At 36.5% G+C, this 13,997-nt stretch overlaps 1 protein-coding gene across 1 annotated transcript in view; it reads right to left on the bottom strand.

Annotated features, from left to right (window-relative positions):
* The window catches only part of CUBN (cubilin), a 299,720-nt gene that overhangs the window by 61,720 nt on the left and 224,003 nt on the right, over window positions 1–13,997 (bottom strand). The window contains exons 51-55 of the mRNA XM_001377343.4: window positions 13,231–13,380; window positions 10,717–10,838; window positions 9,460–9,685; window positions 8,399–8,586; window positions 2,718–2,874 (exon numbers count right to left, since the gene is read on the bottom strand). Of these exons, the coding sequence (XP_001377380.2) occupies window positions 2,718–2,874; window positions 8,399–8,586; window positions 9,460–9,685; window positions 10,717–10,838; window positions 13,231–13,380 (843 nt within the window). The remainder of the gene's footprint in view (window positions 1–2,717; window positions 2,875–8,398; window positions 8,587–9,459; window positions 9,686–10,716; window positions 10,839–13,230; window positions 13,381–13,997) is intronic.

Raw genomic sequence — 13,997 nt, 5'->3', positions numbered from 1 at the left:
GCAAAAACCAAAAGATACTAATGAAAAAAAGTGATCTTAACACTGTGATCTGACTAGCACTGCCACAGCTGAGTTCTCTTCCTTTGAGAGCAGTCACATCTGTGGTGGGTGAGGAAAGCAACAGATACTGGCAAAAAGCAAAAGGACAATCTGTTGCTTCTTCTGAGGGGAAAGTATCAAGCAACAGTGTTAGGTTCTGCTGCAACATCTCCACCATGCTGAGGATCACATGGGAATGATTCCGATACATTACTCAAGAGGAAATGAGATGGTTTGAAAAAATGTTTTGAGATTAACTTCTTGTCCCTTCCTACCCTCTTCCCTCCACTTCCCAGTGTAGTTCAAATGTTCTTTATTATTTACCTAACACTAGGACGGGTTTCTTAACCTAGTGGAGTTTGTACATTTAAAAAAATATACTTTGATGATTTCATTTCAATATAATTAGTTTCCTCTGTGATTCTTTGTATTTTTTTTATTTAAAAACATTATTCTGAGAAAGTATTAAAAATTTTCATTATTAAAGGAGTTCACAACACAAAGCAGTTGAGAATTCTTGCTTGAGAAGAACCCCAAATATGTCAATTCTACAGTTTTGGAAAGGGATCACAATAGTGAGCCCATGCTGCCACATGAAGGAACAATACTTGAACCATCTGCAGAGAATCTTCAGTGTGAATCATCTATGTGTCAAGCTATATTTCATTTCATTCAGCCAATCAGGACTCAATTATGGTTCTCAAATTTTGCCAACTTCAGTGGCATGGAAGAATTTCACCATCTCTTATGTTTTATACAACCCTTCAGTCTTTTTAGGAAGAAGGATAAGGGTTAGTATTAAATAAATTAAGTAAAATTATTATTATTGTCCAGAACCACTATAGGCATAGGAGAGATCTGGAATGCAAGGGTTCAAACAAACAAATTAAACAAACAGTAAGTAACTGTTGTGTGCTATGGGGACATACAAAATATGAACCATTGTCTCTGATCTCATGGAGATTAAATAGTCTAGGAGAGGGAGAGCATATGTAAATAACTATGATACACAACAATGAATGATAAACGACATGAAAGCAGTACAAAACAAAGTGCTGTGTGAAATCTGAAATCTATACTGCAAACTGAGAATCAAGGAAGGCATCCTATGGTTTGGGTCCTAAAGAATGGACAAGAATCCAACAGATAAGGAGGATGGATTGAGGACTTTCTTGATATCAGGAGCAAAGTCAAATAAGGCTCAGGGAATGCTTACTAGGGTTCCCATCCCTAAACCAGTTTTCCTATGAGCAGATCTCTGACATGTACGCCTAGACCTTCCTAAGTGTTGCCCAATTGCTGTTACCCACAACAATCTCTGCACCCCATTTACTGAACTTGATTTTGTGTTCAGGTTTTGCTTGCTCATTCTTTGAAGGGTTTATCGCCTAGTTCCAGACCTACCTTTGGCCAGTTTTTATCTCTGGATTGATAGATCCTTGACAGTAAGCTTTGCCTTCCTCAACTCTAAGAGTCACAGAAGGGGACTCAAAACTGTTTTTCCAACTGTACTTGGACAGGAAACCCCTTGACAAAATTCCTCCAAATGGTCATTTGGTCTTACTTTAAAGAGTTCTAGCAATGGGAAGCTGACCATTTCCTAAAACAGTCCATCTCACTTCTGGATAACTCTAATTGTTAGTAATATTTTCCTTAAGTCCAGATCAAAGTTAAATGCTTCTTAATTGCTTCTCACCACTTTAATCCCTAATGCGCATGACAACTTTTTAACAGTGGTTATCATGTTTCTAAGACTTGCCTTTTCTAAGGCTAAACATCCCCAACTCTTTCAACAAATCCTCAAGCAACACAGTGTGGAGGTTTCTTCACCATCCTGGTAACCTTCCACTGAAAACCTCCATCTTTTTCATGTATTTTTAATGCTTCTCAAAACAGAACACAGTCTTCTAAGTATAGTCTGATTACTTCCATCATATTACATGTTTTGAATGCTATTCCTTTCCTAATGCAGCCTAAGTTTTTTTAATTTTTAAAATTAGTTTGTTTCTTATATTAAAATTCCCAGGTATCTCCCTCCCCACACTAGAGAAGGTATAATTGGCAATAATTAGACAAAAAATTTCTTGACCACCATACTGTACCACTGTCTCATCTAGAAAGCTTTCAGTCTACTCTAAGCCTTGATCTTTCTCATATTAATAGTAGCTTAGGAACCCCTTGCCTATTTGGCATTTATAAATCACAACATTTGTAAAGTTGGTTTTCTAAACTCAAGTATAATTCTTTTTATATTTATTTATAATCAGTTTTACCTTCTTATATTTAAACTATCATTCAAACCTGTTAAGATTTTGGGGGGTTCCTGATTGTGTCCTTCATTATGTTATTGATCCCTCCTAGCTTTGACATCTGCCAATTCAATATGGCTGTCATCTAGGTCTTCATCCCAGTCATTGATAAAAACATTAAATCAAAGTAGACATAGCCCTGGGGCAATCTATAGAGACTTCCCTCAAAGGTGACATTGGTTGCTTAATGGATATTTACGTCCTTTTGGAGTCCACTCTTTCAGCCCATTGACCACAGGATCAACCTCCCCCCATCCCCAGATTTATCCTAGTTTTATGCATCTTCTGCCTACTAAGTCCTGCTGTTGTTCCAGCCTCAGTTATGACATCCTTGAGCCTTATAGTGTAAACTGGAATTATGGTACTTACTACTTATGAATGATGCAGAGAAGCCTTGTCCTGGGGCACCCTGGGATTGAAACACTGCAGTGAAGATATTTCTTGGAACAATGAGGGAACTGGGAGGCACGTTTCCACAAGCAGTGGCCAACAGGGCTGCTTCTGTTTCCCGAGCCCCTGCCCAAACCTAACAAATCAGAGGGATGATTGATTATTTTCAGTATTTCTTCAATATTTAAAATCATGCACATTTTGGGAAATGTTTATCTTTACATGTCCATAGAATTGAAAAAAATACAATAAACAAAAAAATTTTTAAACTGTACTTTCTTTTCAATGCTATTAGAGAAATTTTTTAGTGGCTTCATTCAGGTCTATTTTTACATAGCTATAAGATGATTCTTTGATGAGTCAATCAGGTGTCTAGTCCAACTATTTCTAGATTCCATCATTTATGTGTCTTTTAATAAGTGAGCAGGCTAGGTTAGCGATTCATTGAGTGACAATTACTGTCCTGGTCACTGAATGACACAGAAAATAGAAGGTGATGATCCTGTCCTCAAGTTGTAGTGATCCAACACTTTTCATGACATAAATATTTGCTGAACAATAAATGAATGCAAATTACATTTTACTCTAATGCATCAAGATCAAAGCTTTTATTAGTGATTGATCCCTTCTCCTATGCATATCATCACCTCTCTACACCTTTAGTAAATTGTTGATTTGAGTCATTGTAGAAAAAAAAAACAAAAAGCTCATGGTCACCATTCTGTTGATAAGTCTTACCAAACTTAGCTAGTCTGCTCTTCGTATGAGAGATATAGTTTACTCTTAGGCCCATGTACAAAGAGAATCCAGATTTCATCTATACATCTCAGTAGAACTAATATTGTGTAACTAGAGATATAATGTGATCTAATAACAGAAAAATATTTTTAAACAGTTCAGCTAACATATGGATGCGTATCTTTTCAAATGACCAATTTTCTGTTTCATTTTATTTAAAATGTCCTCTCTATAGGTCAGTTTCCAAGCATTAGTCACCCAAGAGACATCCACATGAATCTTATCCACATGAAGTCAAACTAAGGCTGCTTTGTATTAGATGTGGGATTTGAGTGACTTTAAAGTACTTGAACACAAAAAAAGACAAAATTTTTGCCAGATGCTGACAATGCATACCAAGCAGGATTCTAATGCCTGTCCCCAACTTGGTCCAAGGCATTCATTTAATTTCTCTTAATGAATTCACCATTAAAATTATATTTGGTAATATCAGTCTGTCAGTAAGTTCGTAAGCTTGCTATGTGACTCTGGGCAAGTCCTTAACCACTATCTGCCTTAGTTTCCTCAACTATAAAGTAGGAATCATAATAGCATCTACCTCCCAGTTGTTCTAAGGATTCAATGAGATAATAATGTACTTAGCACAGTGCCTAGCACATCATACAAATGACATATATATATGTTATTATTGTTTTTAGTCATATTCAAAAGAGAATCAATATTCTAGACATATTCAGAAGTTTCGGGAATGGTGGTGTTGTCATTTTTGTTGTTCATCCTTCATTATGGAAGAGGACCAATGAACTGTGATTTCTTAACTTGTGTGTAAATTGAATTTACGTGAGGCAAAGATGTGCAAAGTCATCAGCCTCACTCTCTTTTCCAGAGTGAATTAAGGAGCCTGGAATGACAAGTGATGAGCAAAGGTAGATTTTGAAATGTGTCTCATATCTGATCGCTAAAGCTTTTCTGAAGGAACCACCCAAATTAATTGCTGTCCTTTGGCCTACCAGCAGAATTTCTATAATGATGATGATGATAATGAGTTCTTAAATCTCTTTCCTTCTGCTGAAATGGAAAAGGCGCACATTTCCTTACCTATAATCTTGGTTCCATCCAGAAACAATCTAAAGAGGACTCAGAAACAATGAGTCTAAAGAAATGATAATCAATCTGATATCTTTTCAATTGTCTCCTACTTTTTTAAACACTTTGTAGAATTTATCTTTGCCAAAAATTATTTTTAATACCACCAGGAACTTTTCAGAGCTTATCTTTGTATTTAAAAAATCTTTGAGGTTTTTGTTAAACCTAGAAATTAAATGTTACTTTTATTGATAAGGACAAAGTTTACTCATTACCTCAAAAACAATTTGAAGCCTATCAAATAGTTATTATAAAAAACTATTCATGTAAACTGGGTGAGTTCCACCAAGCTATTTTATAAAGTAAACACTGAAAAGTGATAGACAAGCCATAACAACTCGAGACAATGCAAATGTACCAGAATACCACATACATAGACAGAAAGTATCCTGGAAACACAATAATTCAAACATGTCAAGGAAAATCTAGACTCTTCCATCCCCCAGTCAATAGAAATTTGAATCCTTGGGAAAATATTTATTAAGGGACCTCTGTCTATTTGCTGATTGAAAAATAATAGATTCTCAGCCTTCCTAAGAAATCTTGGGCTATGTGGGCAATATTTATATTTCAGAGAAGAAAAAAGCTGGGATACTTGTTCTCTGATGCTTTCTGTAGTATGATTAAATGTAGATTTAATGACCAGAGAAACTCATCTCTAACATGTGGGCACCTTTAGTTGGTGAAAGTGGGAAGTGAATATATTGTAGCTACTTAGTGGAATCTTGGAGCCATAAATAATAGTTTTACAATATCATTTGTACAACAAACCAAAGATGTTTCTGAAGCACAACTCAAATGACTCCCAGGTTGCTCGTGGAGCCTCTTTGCTTCTAAGTTGTAAACCTTATAGTAGATACTTGAGCAACTGATCCACTTATGACTTCCAATGACCAATAAAATATCAGCTTCTGAAACATATGCTTACTTTTATAATTCTACAATTTTATGGGAATAATAAATCAATCAGCAAGTATTTCCTAAGTTCTTGTGATATACAAAGCACTGTGGTAATTTCTGGGGATACAAAGAAAGGTAAAAATTAACCCTGTTCTTATCTTCAAGAAATTTCCATTCTTCTACATATAAGTCAAAAGCATCCTTTTTTTACATATAATATTTTATTTTTCCTAATTAATATAATAATAATTTGTAACATCAAGGGCATTCTTAGTGAAATTCAAGAAGGGAATAGACAAAGCTTTTATAAAAAATATTATACTGCAGACCACATCTATGAAGTGTAGAATGATAATGATGTAGTATGATTATTTGTTGACTATGAAAAAGCATTTGCCAAGGTAGAGCAAAACCTCTATTATAACTTTCTTCAAAATGTCTCATATGAATATGTCAAAATCATGTAAGTTTCCTTAAAATATAATGGAGATAACACTACAAAAAGAACTCTGATTATAATGTCAAACAAAGATCCAACAAGGAGATATAGACATGACCAAGATGCTTGACACCAATGTGAAGGTTATCGAGTGCAAACTCCACATTTTGTCATATAATTCAATCTAATTTTTTAAAATTTAAATTCAATTCAATTTAATTTTTTTCTTCTTGTAGTGATAATCTGTACCCAAAGGACACAACTATTTAAGATTTGGATAAAGACAACCCATTCTCATCTGACTCCAAAGAAAGAAGAGACTCAATAAGTTTCTTAATCTTTTACTTTAGAACAAAATTATATCCTCCATTCATAGGACCTTTGTAAGACTGTACTGGAGCCAGTTTCATCTGGCTCTGAGAATCAATTGTTTACTTTTCATTGTGAGCATTTACAAATCAGAGATTGATGATTGTTACAAATCAGGGCTTGACTTTTTGTTTTGTTAATTGTCTAGACTTAAAAAAAGTGAAAGATAAAATACTAACAGTGAAGATTAATCTTAAAAGTGTGTCATGGCCATTTAAGATGGAGAGCTGATTGTTAGACATTTACTAGCATACCCTTAATTCCATGTTTTATGTATCAATTTTATTATCAGTCAGTCAGCAACCATTTCTTAGCACTTACTATCTGCTAGACACTGTGATAAGCACTGGAGTTTCAAAGGAAAGGCAAACAAAAAAATGGTCTCTGACCTCAAGGAGTTCACCTTCTAAGGGAAAAGACAACATGCAAGTAACTATGGATACTTAGGGTGAAGATAACTCAGTTGGAAAGCATTGATGGTGGGGGTAAGGAGGATGAAGACAGGATGGGAAAGAACTCATAAAGAAGTTAAAATCTGAGCCAAATCTTTAAGTGAGCCAGGAAAGCTTTTTCTACACGGTAGCCAGAGGAGAGAGCATTCTAGGCACAGGAGACCACCATTACAAACTCAAGAGATTCCAAACTCAAGTGTCATGTATGAAGAACGGTAAGTGGGCCACTGAGGCTGGATTGTAGTGCCCACAGAGTAAAGTATAAGAAGACCATAATGGTAGGACAGGTCCAGGTTGTGAAAGTCTTTGAAAGTCAAACAGAGGAGATTATATTTGATCCTGGAGTCAATAGAGATCCACTGGAGTTTATTGAGTAGGGAGCAGTGTGAGTCAGACTTGGGCTTTAGGAAATTCACTTTGGCATCTGAGTGGAGGAAATAATGGAATGGAGAGAGACTGAGGCAGGGAGACCATTTAGAAGATGGTTGTAGTAATCCAGGTGAAGTCCGATGAGGGCCAATACAAGGGTAGTGGCTGTACGAATGAGAAGAATCGGACTTTCAAAATGATTTGAAAGTAAAAATAACAAAAGATGACAAAAGAATAAAGATGTAGGGTGAGAGTGAGAGGTGGAGAATAATGCTGAGGTTGCCTGGGTGACTGGGATGATGGTAGTACTCTTGACTCTAATAGTAAAGTCAGGAATATGGAGTATTCAAGGCAGGGATATAATGGGTTCTGTTTTGGATATGTTAAGTTTGAGATCCCAATGAGGAGATAATCTAGAATCCCTGAACCCGAAAGGCTTGGGAATAGCCTGTTTCCCACAGCCACCCACAATGGAAAGAACTCTTGAGGAGATATAGCTTGGCTCCTGTAGATGCTCTAGCTGCAGCTACTGAAGACTCAGAAAAAGCCCTTGGCACTATAAGAATGGATCAACATTTATATGATTTTATCAGTGGAAATGACATTTAAAAAACGCATTATCATCTACTTGGCTGAACCCTAAAGATCCTGGGACTTTTCCATCTGACTTGTAGCTAAAAAGCCTTCCATGTGTGTTGTCCTTGTCATTAAAATGTGGGCTCCTCAAGAGCAAGGACTGCCTTGTTTTACTATTTGTATCCTTAGTTTGTAAAACAGAGAAAATACTTAATTTTTTTTCATTCATTCATTCACTTGTTCATTCATTCCTTCATCTCATTCTAAATGATCAGAAAGCCACTGGTAAAGCAGGTTTAGAACTCAGAAGAGAGATTAGGGTTAATGTATAAATCTGGAAATTTTCTGCAAAGAAATGATAGTTGAATTGGTGGGAAAAGCTATCACCAAGTGAAACAGTGTAAAGAGAAAAGAAAATAGGAGCCAAGACAGAACCTCGGGGGATGCTCATGCTTAGTAGGTGGAATCACATCACCACTCCATCCAAACATTGCTTAGGTTTCTTCCTGAGGTCCCAGTTATAACTATGAAAATTATAATTTTCTGGTTTTTCAGTATATGAAATCATCAAAATTGTTGTTTTCTGACTCCCAAGAGCAGGGAGTATTTTCTATGCTAAAGATTTATATTCAAGAAGATGATTTTGCTTCAATTAAACAAATGTCACTGACCTTTATGTAGCTGTCTTGACACTGTCCATCACTGCTAGGAATCAGGAAGTTATTGTCAAAGCTAATCTCCAGGTGTCTGCTTTCATGTGTAATGACTGCCCAGGTACATCTGCTGTTCTCAGGAAAATGTTGAGGCCAGTAAGGAGACTTGATTGTACCATTGTCAAAATGAAGTATCCCACCACAGCCTGGAAAAATGCCACAACAAAGCTCTTTAACCAAAGACCCAATGGCATGATATCATTTCTGTGATGAAAAGGAAAAGAAATTAATATAGATAATATGTGGAGAGGGAAACCCGGGCTTCTTGAAAGCTTTGCCAATAGAGTGAAAGCTTTTGCTTGCCCTATCAAGCCACTAAAACCTTGAACATGGACTTGGCCATGAATTGGGTGTGCCTATCATCAAAGGGCCAGCCTAGCTTAGTCTGGAGAGGCTCCTCAGTAGAAAGATGGTTCTCATGGTCCACAGTAACTCATGACTCCATCCACTAGTACACCAAGCAAGCATGATCAGCATTGCTGGAATGAGGTCCCAAGCAAAGAAAAGCACATATTTAAAGCTTTCCTTTCTCCAATCATTTTTCTTACCATAACAGTTTATATACAGCAAGAGCTAATGCACTGAAACAAAATTTCTGGTGAAATTGGCTGCAGCAAAGGCATGATCTTTCTGCCAGATTCTGAGGTCACATGGCTACTTGGATGACTAAATAGTGCTATATCTAATGCAAAAAAAATTAATTTTAAAAAGCATTTTAAGCCCTTTGTGTATATAGAATATTGGGCTAAGTTCTAAGTAGTCAAGTAGAAAAAGAATCAAATTCCTACTTTTATGAAGCTCACTTTCTAATGAGAGGAAACATGTAGATGTTTCTTTCAGCTGCAAGACAGATGGAAAGGCAGCTACAAAACAGATGGTAAAGCATCTTCTTTAATGCATTTCCACTGATTAGAATTATATCAGTTTCTGAACTATTGGATAATTTCAAGGATTTGGGAAGAGGAAAATGTTGATAGTTATGATAGAGAGATGACATAAGAGAATAACATTCCACTTACCCAAAGTCTGTGTGGTCCACGTGGCATAAAAACCCCCTTGCTGTACAGAACGGTCTGAATTAAAGATGACCATTAGTTGATTTGAACCAGACTGAATGGGCCTGGGGATTCTTGCTCCACAATAATGCCCCACAACAGGAGATCCTGGAGAACCTCCATTTAAGACAGTGACAGAGTCCCACTTACACTGGGAATGGCTTTCAATATCAAAGAATGTAAAAGAAAGCTAAAAGAAATAAGTCAGAATGAGGCAATCTGAATTACAAATTAATTTCCCTACCCCAACCTTGACCTCCTCCCTTTCCTTTTTTTCTTTTTTTTTAGGCTTTGTTCTCTTCTATGCTTTTTTTCTTCTCTCTCTTTCCCTTCCCACCCCCCACACTGTTTTCCTCTTGCTTAAAGGCTACTTTACTGTGTATTCTTCAGGAGCAAGAATGTCAACAGGCAGAGGCAGAAGCAGACATGGCAAAGGTGATCTTGTTCCATTCCCTTGCCCCTCTCTGAAGGAGTGAGTTAGAATGGTAATGTCAAAATTTTTAGAAGTTGCCACAGGCAAGTTCCTGAGGCAGTATGATGGAAACTCATGGATTTGGTCTTAAAAAACTTGGATTTAAATTGGCTTTGCCACTTAGTGTATGATTTTGGACAGTGGTCTTTATTTCATTGGGATTCTCTCTAAAATGGTCTTTTATAAAACCACCTATGAAATGGGGGATTGGACTGGATAACTGCTATGGTCTCCTCCAGTTCTAAATCTGTGATCCTAAGCTATCAAGGTTTTAACTAAGGTCACTTAAACAAGATTGAACTTTGAGTATAGAATCACAGGATTAAAGAAGTACTGACTTAAAAAAAAAAAGACTTGGTAGAACATAACTCTTTAGGAGTTTTGCTGCAACAAGGTGTTTCCTAAGGAAGGGAACTCAGAGGTCTTCTAGTTGAACCCCTTTATTTACAGATGAGGAAACTGAGGCTCAAGGCTATCAATGGAATTGCCAAAGGTTACACACCTAGTAAGTAGCAGTGTTGGGATTTGAACCCAAATCTTCTTTTTTCAGTCCAGCACATTTTCTGGAAAATTAAGAACTATACCAGTGCTGATAGGTTTTCTGGTTTCTATCTATCATTCCATGATTTGATCTTAAAATAATTTCACTCCCACTCTCAGTGCAGGTATTAGTATTCTCTATTCTATCTCCAACTCTCAGCCCTTCCCCAACTGTTACCAGTTCTTACAGAATATAAATTAGAACTCACAGTGATAGTGTGACCTTGTGGAGCTTCCAATAACCAAGAACAATGGTTCAAACTTCCATATGTGGCTGGATAGTTTGGGCTAGTGATCACTCCACCTTCACCTATCCGTATGCCACCACAGTCTGAAAACAAAGTTCACAGTCCTCTGAATAAGGTCGAAAAAACAGAGTGGCCCCAAAACACCACCACAGAAGTAGTTACGTATTAAGTTTAAAAACCACACCGAAATAAAAACAGTTGGATGCAGGCAGGGTGAAAATATTCATGGCATTTGTGATAGATTATGGAAGGGGAAGAGAGAAAGACTGAGAGGAAAGAATGAGAAATAAAGGAAAGGAGGAAAGAATGAGAAGGAAGGAAGGAAGGAAGGAAAGAAAGAAAGAAAGAAAGAAAGAAAGAAAGAAAGAAAGAAAGAAAGAAAGAAAGAAAGAAAGAAAGAAAGAAAGAAAGAAAGAAAGAAAGAAAGAAAGAAAGAAAGAAAGAAAGAAAGAAAGAAAGAAAGAAAGAAAGAAAGAAAGAAAGAAAGAAAGAAAGGAAGGAAGAAAGAAAGAAAGAAAGAAAGAAAGAAAGAAAGAAAGAAAGAAAGAAAGAAAGAAAGAAAGAAAGAAAGAAAGAAAGAAAGGAAGGAAGGAAGGAAGGAAGGAAGAAAGGAAGGGAAGAAAGGAAGGAAGAAAGGAAGGAAGGAAGAAAAGAAGGAAGGAAGGAAGGAAGGAAGAGAAAGAGAAAAATGAAGAGAAAAGAGAGAGAAAGAAGGCAAAGGCGGGGCAAGAATGAAATTCTGTAGAAAAGGGAAGGCAGCATAACTGGGCACTAAAAACATTTTGTGAAATAAACAGTAAGAAAGGACAGTAGGTCAGAACATTCACTTTCCTCAAATAAGCTGCCTAATGAATACAAGTTTTGAAAAACAGTTCTGTTATCCCAAGTTTTAGCCATTGTTGGATCTTCAGCATCACTCATAGATGCCATCACATGGACCTTTTCATACATAGGCCATCACCTTTGAATTCTGCCATGGTAAATTATGTATTTCATATCCTTTTGAAACAGATTACATTTCATATACCGTTTAAAAAGCCTGATACTTAGTGGTTGGTCTTAAGCAGCATGTCTGTTAGATCCTAAATTGTTTTTATTCATCTGACAAAAAAAAAAGGGCAACCCAACTGTTAGAACTCTGTAGGGCTCTTTTCCCTGGACACTAATTCCTCTTATGCCTCCCACTAACATCTGTACTAAGATAACTAACTCTCTAATTTGTCTTTACAGTCTGGGTCACTTACCTATTTTTCAGTCCTGTAATTCTCACAGCCTACAAGGCATAAATTTATAACTGATCAAATTCAATTTATTAAAAACTTAAAAATATTTTCATCATCACAGAAGTGTATGGCAAGATAACTCTGGAATCATTTAGTCCAGCCTATCCTTGATTAGAAATCCCACTTAGAATCTTGCTGACAAGCGGTCATCCAAGCTTTGCTTGATGATCACTAATGAGGGAAAAACCCCTACCCCCTAAAGGAATCCATTTCATCTTGGATTGGTCTATTTATTAGCAGGCTACCTTGCTCCTTACTTAGCCCTCTGGGCCAAACCAAACAAATCTTCCACATGATCGCTTTTTGAAATGTTGGAATAAAACAATATTATTCCTGACCCCATCCCAAGACCTCTCTTCTCCAGGCAAAACATTTTTACTGAATCCCCATACCATCATTATTGCCTTTCTCTTTAAAGCTAGAAATCTAGTTATCTTTCATTTATCCTCTTCCTTCTCCCCTATCCACTGACTTCTACTGGCATTTTTTCTTCTTTTTTTATTTCTATGACAATATTTGAGTCCAAACTCTCCTAATCACATAGCTGGATCCTGTAACATCTGCATAGTTGAACTCTGACTCCTATATTTTTTCCAAAATAACAGTTTCATCATAACACACAATGGTTCTCTATTAACTCAATAATCAAATCTAGAGTCTTTTATCTATCTCTCTTTCAAGGCTATCCATAGCTTGGCTCCATCCCACCATGTCTCTCACAATCCAACACAAATTTCCCCCTCTAATCAATCTACTTTCTTTACTATCCTTGCTCTGTGCCTTGCCCCACCTTTGATCAAGCCTCTAACTCATCCTTGAGTGTCATTCCTCCTCTTCCCTTTGCCTGTTAAAATCCTCATTACCCTTCAAGGCTCAGCTCAAGTCCCATTTCCTCCATGAAGACAGTCCTAATGATCTCTCCTCTCTTTGAAATCTTACTATGCATCAATCTAAACCATTTCTCTTATTACATGAGCAAATACTGTCCCTTATTGCTTTTTCATTCTTTCATGGTCTTGACTTCCCAACTGTGTTATACACTTTGAGGGCAGTGATTATGCCCTATATTTTTAAATATGCTCTATAAATACCAAAAGAGTTCTAGACATATAGTAGATGCTCAAAAATGCTTGCTGTTTGACAATTTTCTAGTCCTGTATTTCTTGTCATTTGATAGAGTTAGAAGTCCTACCTGTGAAGGAGTAATGAGCACTGAAGCCTTTGTTTTCCACAAGTTCGTTGGTTACAAAGTGTGCCCAGATCTGAGAAAAAGGTATGGCAAAGGGCACTGTGGGTACTGATTGTCCACATATTTTCCTTATTAGAGGCCCATCAGCATTTCCTAAAGAAAAACAACAAACATAGCACATGACACTATTTTGGCTCTTCTTGTGAAATCTATTAAACTTATTTAGATGATAAAAATGAGTAGAAGATAATAATGATGATGATGATGATGATGATGATAGCATTTATATAGTACCTTAAGGTTTGCAAAATTCTTTACAAATATAACATTTTATACAAACAAAAATTCTGGAAAGTAAGTACTCATACTCTTCCCATTTTACAGATGAGGAAACTGAAAATGAGAAAGATTAAGTGACTTGTTCAGGATCACAATTAGTAAGTTCTTTGTTTTAATAGCTTTTTTCCTTTTTTACATTTTAATACAATTTTAATGATCATTTTGTGACATTTGGAGATCCATGTTCTCTCCCGTCCCATCCCCAAGTTGGCAGGTAACATGATATAGAGCACACATGTGGGATCACACAATACATATTTCCATGTTTGCCATATTGTGAAGGAAGACACCTATCACTGACAACAGAGAAGAATTCATGGAGGAAATAAAGTGGTGGGAAGAATGGTGGGCTTTAAACTGCATTCAGACTTTGTCAGTTCCTCCTATGATAGTGCCTAGTAGCGTTTTGATAAGTGCAGCTTGGGTCCCAG

The sequence above is a fragment of the Monodelphis domestica genome, chromosome 5, assembly GCF_027887165.1.
Source record: "Monodelphis domestica isolate mMonDom1 chromosome 5, mMonDom1.pri, whole genome shotgun sequence".
Lineage (NCBI taxonomy): Eukaryota > Metazoa > Chordata > Mammalia > Didelphimorphia > Didelphidae > Monodelphis > Monodelphis domestica.
The sequence above is the reverse complement of the archived record's forward strand: the minus strand, read 5'-3'. Positions and strand labels throughout refer to the sequence as shown.